Raw genomic sequence first — 9,995 nt, forward strand, 5'->3', positions numbered from 1 at the left:
TATGTATGTAGGAGTGGAATGGAGTAGCATGATCTGTTTTTTCAAAAGGGGCTATTGTTTAACTGTACGTGCTTATTCTTTCTATGCTCTTTGAAAAAGTAGTTTAAAATTAAAAAAAAATACTTTAAAAGTACCGTGGCTAGGTCTGTGCTAGGAACATTTGCCAGCATAGCAGTAGCGATTAGAGAGGTGATTTTTTGTGACATATCTAGGTTGGCAAAAACCCTAATTTAGATACAGATACATTGACATAAAAGCACTTTCACTGGAATGGCTTATTACCCTTGGAGAACCAGTACTTTTTTTGTTAAAGTCAGAGATATTCACACTAAAAGGATTTTGCTAGTAAAACTTTACTGGCAAATTTTCTCATGTAGATTCAGCTGAAGAAAAAGAACCCAAGTGAAAGGCAATCAAAGCATATTTAATATATATTCAAGCAAAGTTTTAAAAATTATCTCAGAGAAAAAGGAATATATTTATCCATTCATTTTCTATGCTGATGTGGCTCCTCAGCTTTATGGTTTAGGGCTAAACAATACACAATACTTGTATATTTTACTCCTTTTAACAACCAAGGTTTGTTTTTGTGTTAGTTAATTTTGAATATTTCACATTTTCACTATCGAGGGATTTTTAATCAGTTATAAATCAGCTATAAATTCACCTTGTACTTAGACTTTTTATATATGATTTGAATCCTCTAGATAAGAAAAACAAAGCTAGACATGGGACTTAACTAAAGATTTTTTTTACAATACTGTTATTTCTTTGGCCATCTACTGGGTCTTACCCACAAAGGTGATGAATCATATATAGAAGACAGCACTGGAGCTGTATTTTGTCACATACTTGGTTCATTAAGCACCAATGAAGTGTTAAAGTTGTCAAAGCTTCTTTCTAGCAGCATGGATAAGTATTAAGATAAATTGGAAGGGTTCTGAAAGTATTATTATGGAGGTAACTCAGCAACAGAACAATGCTAATTTGCACAGTCAAAGAGTTGGCCCATGCCTTCTCTAGCTGTATTATTAATGCCAGCTTAGCTGTGAAGAGATCACATTTCCGGATCTGAATGCAATGTAAATATTGGATCAAATGGCAAAAGTCAATAATTAGATACCTTAGGAAAATAGCAGACGTAGCTAACCTGTTTCTAAGCGTTATAGTTAAACTCACTACAATGTCTCATTTCATACTAGAAAATCCAGCAGATTTGTCCAATCTTGGCCATTACACTCAGCTCCAGTAAACATGGGAATACGGGGATGATGGTTATGTGATGATAAAGAGTGGATGAGAAGAATAGTGCAATGATCTATCACAGCACAGATTACAAGTGAGAGCAGCAATGAACGGGTTTAACCTGTTACTGTTAACAATGAGGCAGCAGGATAGATTTTCACCTTACAAACTAACTAAGTTAGATATATATAAGAACCTTTCATTAACAATGTCATTTGAAATCCTGGTAGTGTTCCTATAGGCTTGTTTGCCCTGAACTAAGGTCTGACACAGTTTCCAGCATAAGCTCCTCCTTTTTTTGAGATACATAAAAATAGGCTAAAATTTAGCAGATCAGAATGATACCTACATCTCATTTAAATCCCTACTTTTTGGAGGATTACAGTGGTATTTTAATGTGAATTCTTTTGTTTTTATTTTGTTTTGGAGGTTTGGCGGGGAGGAGTTTGGGGTTTTTTTTAGATTGAGCTGTTAATTGTAATCTTTTAAGTACAGCAAAATGATAACATTTAATTCATGAACAGCATTTCTTACTGCTGTCACAGTGAATAAAAATATTCTCAGTGGCATTATTGTTAAAATGACATGCATGTCTGGAAGTGCCAAAATAGTAAGGCTTTTTCAGGGAATATGCAGCTCACTCTGTGTTGGATCAAATCCATATTAATTTAAACTTGACCTAAAAAACTGCAAACTTACACGGTGTGCATTGAAAAGAAACACAGTCTACAGAGAATCCATTTAAAGCGGAATTGGAATAAATCATGATGGATTTTAAATTATTTTAGGTGGACAGATATAACCATCTCTAAATACAGTACAGACTTGAACCTCTTAAAATGACCCAAGGTGACTCCAACCTTCCGATAGCTCCAGTGCTGGTTGCCCTTCATCCCATGGCAGTCATACAGTATGACAGGGCTACTCTGTGAAATGGTATCGAAGCAGAACTTCCTAGTGTGAAGAGGTTCCCCGGGGCGGATGTCTTCTCTCCAACCAAAGGTAAACAGCTAGGAAAACAACCAGGCAAGATAATAACATATGGTTGTTTCAAGACATTTAAAAACACAAAACACAACCAGTGTACACATTCATACTTTGCACATCATATTTTACATTTAATTAGATGATTCATCTACGTGTTCTGGCAATGCAAAGTTACATTTGTTAAATGAGCCCATTCACAGGAGCAAACATCAGCAAAGAACAAATGCTGGTTCATGGCAAAAAAGGAGAAGTTTAGAGTAGATGAACCAGGTCTTAGTTGTTTTCCTAATTCTATAAACAGAGAGGGATGGATCTTGAGTTACTACCACAAATGAAATGAATAAGCCTCAAGAATCCTGTTTCTGGGCAGTATTCCATGGAACTGTAGACAATACAGCCCTATAAAACACTTGGGGTTCAGATGATATTCCTAACTGAGCCTTAAACATGAACCATTTCTCTTAACCTTTTTTTAGAAATCTCTACGACCAAGGACACAATCAGTTACCTGGACAGATCTTTCCTCCGGGCTAGGCTTTTAACATAGTTTCCTTTATTTATAAGAAAGAACAGTCACGGACAAACATGCTATTTGAAGTACTCCAAGTGCCTTTGAAGTGCTACAAGCTGTGAAGTTGCAGATGCTTGAGGCTGAAGAAGTCCTTTAAAAATGACCCTCAAAAAAGAGGAGCATCTTTGCAGTGCAAAAATACTTTATGAAACATATTGTGCATGCTCCGGTAGAATGTGACAGAATTGATCAGTCCTCTGGCAACTCACAGTGCTCTGCTTTTCTCCCCCTTGAGGGTGGGGGAGAGCAGGGCAGACAGGCAAGGGAAGTAAACACTTCCTTGTTTCTTGGCTGTCCTCCAGAGGCTGAGGAATGCAGGCATTTCTATTCTCCGTGCCCTTGGCTGGAAAGCCCCGCCACTGCATGCTTTGTCAGCCATTCTGTAGTGCTCTGGGGGTGGGGATCATACACAGTGCTCATGTGCACTGAATTTGAGACCCTCCAAATTGGAGTGGCCTCCAAACACTTCAAATTTGGAACACTTCACATGCATGTCTGTCTATGCTAAGTGTTAGCATGTCCTTTCTTTGCCCCACTTTTTTCCTCAGAACAGAAATTGCTTCCCCGGTTCCTCTGCTCTGCATCTTGTCATTTACCTACAAGACATTATAACTCCTTTTATGCAAGTGTGAGGGAGATGCTGGAGTCAGAATAAGCATCTTGCTCCATCAGAGACCAGTTAGTTGAAATAAATGCTGTGACAAACAGTTTTGCAGTTACACAGGAGACAGACCTGATGGCACCAAATCTAAATTTGCAACATGCCTTTTCTTTTCAGGTGGCCAACAGCTTTTGACTGAATGTTAGTATTAGCTCCTCAGCAATGTGCTACCCCTGCTGAAAGCTATTTTTTGTGCTAACAACTCTGTCCTTTGGACCACTGAGTGGCTGCGGATTCCCTGAACTCTAGATTGCAGTGTGTAGAGATACCTAAGCCAGCAGGGGTACTAGAAGCAATTTAACTGCAGCAGTACGGGGCTCCAAATGGTATAATTTACACTGCACAGAAGCTGCATACTGCTATGACTACATTGCTTTTGGTACCTGAGCTAGCTTGGTTAAACAGTTGGTTCTGCAGTATAGATATACCCTGATCTATCACACCTTCAAAAATCCATACTAAGACCCTTCCAGTGAATGAAATCAAACTCTGATCCTGAGTATCTCTACCATCAGTCCCACATTTTAGCCCTTTCACTGTAATATTCATCCTCGGCTTCTTTTAAGAAAATTACGCTTTTTAAAAATTAAGCATCTCAAAATGCTCCACTGTACTCCAAATGTGGTTGTATGGATATGACACAAAGAGGCATTATTACCTCCCTTGGCCTGCAGGCAAGTCCACAGTGTGTACATTTCATATCAGAATAATATTTGCTTTTTGCTGCAGCACCTCATTGTGAGCTCAGGTCCTTTTTGTTAGCTGCTGTCACTTCCTATTTGTTTCTGCATTACAGGTTCTCTACCCAGGATTTTTCTAGCCTGATTCTGTGCTATGCTTACTTCCTCTTTTCCCCAGAGTATTATGTTACCTTTATCTACAGGAAAGCACACTGGACAGCTTTAACTTTATTTTTAACCCGATCCTCATTTTGCAAAAGGTTAAATCCTTCTCTGAAGAAGCCTCACATACTCTACAGTGACATCTTATTATGTCATTATCAGGACAAGAAGCTGGACTCAGCATAGCAGAATGAAGCAAGGCTGCTGTGTTATAAAACCCAGAAACCTGAGAGGGTAGAAAACAAAATCACTGCTAGTCTACAGAACAAGTCAGAAACCTGAGGCTCCAAAGAATGACTGACAGTCAACAGGAGAAACATGGGAATACCAGCTTCTTACCAGTGTGGAACAACCATTCTACAGTTTTCTAACTCTTCTGATTGATTTGAAACCAGTAAATCCTCTCCTGACTCATGAGTCATTTTCTAATCTTCACTGCTTGATTCTCAAAGGCTTGAGACAGGAGTTACAAATAAACCAGTTTAAGTGATCTGAAACTGGTTTAAACTTGTAACACAACAGAAGTCCAGTGCACATAAACCAGTTTCAAAATGCCCGAAACTGGTTTAAGATAAACCTGGTTGAATATAGTCAGACTTAAATGATTTAGGTCTAACCCATTTATGGAACTTCTGTCCCAGACTCCTTCCTGGTTCAAGTTCAATCAGAGGCCACCAGCATCCCAGCATGCTTTGCAGCCCTGGGCTATGCTGTCTGCTAGAACAAAACAGGATTGGCCCTGTCTCCCTGCTCTCTAGCTGGAGCAGTGAGGGCTGGCTGACAGGGGGTGGGGGTGGGAAACCCAGCTGGCACAGCCCAGTCTGCCTGGTGGGGGCAGAACAGCCTCTGCTAGACTTTTCTCTGCTGGACTGGAAGGGGTATGCATGGGCCAACAGGCTCAGGGGGACTAAACTCCCCTGTCTGTCCTCTCCCCATGGGCATGGGGACCCCAGCCGGGGTCTGCCTGGCTTTCCCCCCTGCTGGCTGCCTGCATGGCAGGGGGTGTGGCCAGAGCCCGGCCAGCCTGTGCAAGAGAGGGGAGACAGGGGAGTTTAATCCCCCTCCCTACCCCTCCACCCCCACTTTGCCTGAGGCAATGCCCTGGCTGGCATCTGGCTATGCCCCACCCTCGGGGACAACCCTGGCAAGGGTTCTTTCCCCCTTCACCCTCCAGGCACATTCCAGCTGGGGTCCCTGCAGGCCGGGGTAGGGGTTTAAATCCCTCCCCAATCATACTCAGGTCTGCCAGGGCATGGCCACGTGCCCCTGCCGCACCCCCCCCCCAAAACGCCTGGTCAGCTTCCATTCAGCCTTATGGCTACTGCTGAATGGAGGAGAGGGCTCACTCTAATCCCCCCCCGGGCTTCTAGCCTGAGCCACTGCAGACATGTGGCTGCATTTCCAGAATCAAAAGTGAATGTCTATTCACTTGCAAATTGGTTCAGTCTATGCAGATTAGATTAACCTGCAAAGATTGAATCAGTTCAGGCTCAGGCTTTTTAAATGCATGTACTAAGCCAAAATGTACTTCTGTGCAGCAGCAGTAACAGGCCTCAGACCACTGCTGATCTGTGAACTTCAGCCTGGGATCTGAGAACCGCTGCTACACAGAATGATGTGGATGTAAAAGATCACAACCTGACCCTCACATCTAAAGATTATGATAACCAGCCTGTGCCCAGACTCCCTTTTCAATTCCTTCCCGGTTTCTGTAGATGGCTGTTTTGGAACTGCTAGAAGGAGAGATTAATGTTGTAGGCCATCCTGTCTGAAAGCTGAAAATAATGGGTTTGTGACTGTATGCAGCTCTCGTTTCTAGCCCTGGTAGTTTCAGAAATACTGGATATTAAAACCTTCATTCTAGATGGGTTATTTCTTCTTCCTCCTCCTCCTCTTCTTAGAGCTGCTCTTTGAACCACTATCTATTTTTTCCTATCTCCAGCAGCAAATGCTGTCTGTCCCTGGTGATAGCATTATAAAAGTAACCTCAGAAATGGAGGATATAAATCAGGTATATTCTTTAGTGTGACCTTGTGTATTTTCAAGGAGCACACACAAAATCCTATAGCAGCAGATGTCTCTAGTGAGTTCTGTACCCCAAGAGTGTATTGTCTCTCTGTTTCCAATAACTGTCTCCCTTACTGTATGCTGGTCTTCTCTTCTTATACACACAGAACATGCCAAAATATCTCATATCTCCTATGTTTACAGTCAGATAGTTGCTCAGCCTACCTGGCTTGTCAGGCACTGCCACTTAGCCCATCCAGCATTACCAGGGCAATAGCTTCTATTGTTTCTAGCTGCCTCAGCATAAACATGTTAATTGATACTTCCACTCAGCCTAAAAAGAAGATTTTATAATTAAATCTGACATTGTCTATACATCAAAACTCATTTATGGCAGCTGTTAACACTGTGCAGGATAAAGACAGTGTTCTGCTACCATTAATATGCTCTGTCAGTCAGTATTGTCTGCACTCTAATGTTAGCTTTAGCCTGAAAGCATATGTCCAGTTCGCTATTCACTTTAGATAAGGGGGTATATGCATGTCTTGATAAATTAAATTCACTAAACCCGTAGCTGTGTCAAGACAGCTAGAGTTTGGCTGCAGTAGTCTCTCCTTTACAAAATCATATTGCTTATTACTACATCATCTTGTTTATAAGATTTGATCCTGTGCAACACAGCCTCAATTCTCATTGCAGTCATCAGGAATTGAGACCATTCAGCACCTTCCTTTGCAAGATGGTCAGATAAAACGTTTACTTGTTCACAAAAGGGAGAAATATCTCTATGTTCCCCTAGGCAGCCTGCCATGTGCCCATTCATTTCTCGTCTATTTGTTCCAAAGCAAGTAAGCAGGATTCAGGAAAGGACAGAGATGTAGTTTTACTCTGCTAATCTCATCAGCCCTCTGCCTGATTTTAGAACATACACTTAGCAGTTAGAAATGGGAAGGACCTACTGAATCATGCAATCATCCAGACGGCTTTCTTGCTAGTAAAAGCATATTCCTTGTTTTCCTCTCTGTTGAAGAGTACTCGATCTTCATTTTCAGAGTCTAAAACAGCAAAGCTGTTCTCTCCAGCTCTCCCACTCACCAAAAACTTAAAAATCGGATCACTAGTTTTTTTGTCTGTTGTTTTGCCTGCTAGTACCTTTGGAGCTCTGTGATTTAAGGTGTCTATTCTAACCATTGCAGGCTGTTATAAGGAAGTGTCACAAAGGAATACTGTTAACGGATGCATCTTTCCTTCCTATGCCTCATGACATACTACATTTACCCGAATACAGTGGTGGAGGGTGCGGAGGGGGCTGTTGCCTCTGCTCCAGCTCCCCACAGCTTCTGCCCCTTTCCCTCTCCCCATGTTGTTTACCTTGACTTTGCTCTGGCTTTGGCCCCATGCCAGCCTGGGGCATGAACCATATACTTGCTCCGGCCACAATCCAACCTGGCAGCAGCAGAGGCATGACATCTGCCTGTCCTCTGCCACCTCATTTTCAATTCCAAGATGAGGGGCTTTCCTCCCATGTTAAATGAGGAAAATACCTCACCTTGGAATCGAATAAATATGGTAACAAGAACAAATTCTGGTGCAGAAGCTGACTTCTCTGTCTCAGGGCAGGGTCACTATCTATTAATTTGTTATACAAGTCACATCCTGCCACAATTTTACTCTACAGATGTACCCATACATTTTTGATAGAAAGTTACCTGATGTGTAGCAAAATATGTTATGAAAATATAAATGGATACAGTAATAAAATACTCAGCACAAAATACTATCAGCATATGCAGAAATCCTGTGTGATGGGCTAGCTGGCAGTGACCTAGCCCAGGGGTTTTGAAAGGGCAAAAGATGATTGGAGGATTTGGGAGTCCCATTTCTCACCAATCTGGCCCCAGAGACTCACCCCTCATGTCCCCTGATTGGCCCCTTGGGTCACCTGGAGGGGGATAAAAGGGGCAGCATGGGTGACTCAGGGGAGAAACCAGTGAGGGACCATGAAGAAGGAGCTTCAAAGACCTGAGCCAGCGGGGTGGGAGCAGTTGCCCCAGAAGAGCCTGAAGGAGCAGGACCTGCAGGCAGCAGTTGGACCCTCAGCAGCGCAGCATGTGGCTGGCAGGAGAGGCTTCCTGCTGGGCTCCAGGATCCCCTATGAGAGGCTGTGGGCAGCAGGAGAGGCTTCCTGCTTCAGGATCTGAGCAGGGACCTGAGGGGTTCCCAGCTTGGCTTCCAGGTCCTCTAATCAGAGACCAAGCAGCTTGACGTGAGGCAGGGGCTGCAGGAAGGTCAAGATCCCTAGCAGCTTGTAGCAAAACCAGCACTGGTGGCTGTGTGGCAGTGTTTCTGCCTACCACATGGGAGATCCAAATTCAAGTCCCAGCTTTGGTGACTTGGGGTGAGTGAGCTAACAAGGAGAAATTCCTCTTGCAGTGGAAAGGAGCCATTGTGTTTTTCCCCCTTCCAGATACCTAGGCCCTATATTTCTTTGTCCTTTGATATTTTGCATTTTGTGCCTTTTTATATTTCCCCAACCAGTATTGTTTGCTCTGCTGGTTGTGTTTTATATTTTGTTAACCCTGTCTTTTGTCAATGATTGTCAGTGTCTAACCTTTGTTGAATCCTGCCCCTTGGGGCATTGTAGTGCCCACTATACCCCCTGATCATGCCTGTTATGTTCCCAGTATTGTTCCCTCATTAAAAGGTATGTGATTAAGTCCTCAGTGGTGGTCTGGCTCTGCTCTTTAGGGGGAGGAGAGTCCCTACACCTCCCACAGCGCTTATGCACCTGCTTTGATCTCTTCAATTGGAGAGGGGGTACCTTTTGGAGTACCGCCTGGGTTACACCTATAAGCCACAAAGAGTGAGGAAAAATTTGGGGTGGTGTTTTTATAGCTGTTTCTAGCACTCTTTTAACCAAGCTCATAGTTTCATAGTAGCTAGAGTCAGGAGGGACCTGAACAGATCATCTAGCCTGACCCCCTGCCACAGGCAGGAATGAATGCTGGGTACACAAGACCCCAGACAGGTGATCGTCCAACCTCCTCTTGAATATACCCAAGGTAGGGGCGAGGACCACTTCCCTGGGATGTTGGTTCCAGATTTTGGCCACCCTAACTGTAAAATATTGCCTTCTGTTCTCCAACCTAAACATTCTCCATCAGCTTATGACCATTGTTCCTTGTCACCCCAGGTGGTGCTGGGGAGAAAAGCACTCTGCCTATTTGCTGTTGATCCCCCTTGATGAGCTTGTAGGCAGCCACCAGGTCCCCCCTCAGCCTCCTCTTGCTGAGGCTGAACAGGTTCAGGTCCCTCAGTCTCTCTTCATAGGGCCTGTCCTGCTGCTCTCTCACCAAGCAGGTGGCCCTCCCCTGAACCCTCTCCAGGCTGGCCACATCCCTTTTGAAGTACGGCACCCAGAACTGGACGTGGTACTCCAACTGTGGCCTAACCAAAGTTGCATAGAGGGGGAGTATCACCTCTCTGGACCAGCTTGAGATGCACCTTTGGATCCATGACAAGGTATGGCTGGCCTTGCTGGCTGCGGTCTGGCATTGGCGGCTCATGTTCATCTTGGAGTCAATAATGACTCCATGATCCCTTTCCACCCCAGTCTGTATGTATGATGTGGATTCCTTCTCCCAAGGTGCAGCACCCTGCATTTGTCTATGCTGAACCCCCT

The 9,995-nt window shown here is 43.6% G+C and overlaps 1 protein-coding gene across 1 annotated transcript in view; it reads right to left on the reverse strand.

Moving 5' to 3' along the window:
• The window catches only part of GALNTL6 (polypeptide N-acetylgalactosaminyltransferase like 6), a gene marked incomplete at its 5' end in the record, with an annotated part of 168,587 nt that overhangs the window by 4,321 nt on the left and 154,271 nt on the right, over positions 1-9,995 (reverse strand). Inside the window, one exon of the mRNA XM_006022236.2 lies at positions 2,106-2,255. Coding sequence (XP_006022298.1) covers positions 2,106-2,255 — 150 coding nt within the window. The remainder of the gene's footprint in view (positions 1-2,105; positions 2,256-9,995) is intronic.

Source organism: Alligator sinensis, unplaced genomic scaffold (assembly GCF_000455745.1).
Source record: "Alligator sinensis unplaced genomic scaffold, ASM45574v1 scaffold211_1, whole genome shotgun sequence".
NCBI classification, from domain to species: domain Eukaryota; kingdom Metazoa; phylum Chordata; order Crocodylia; family Alligatoridae; genus Alligator; species Alligator sinensis.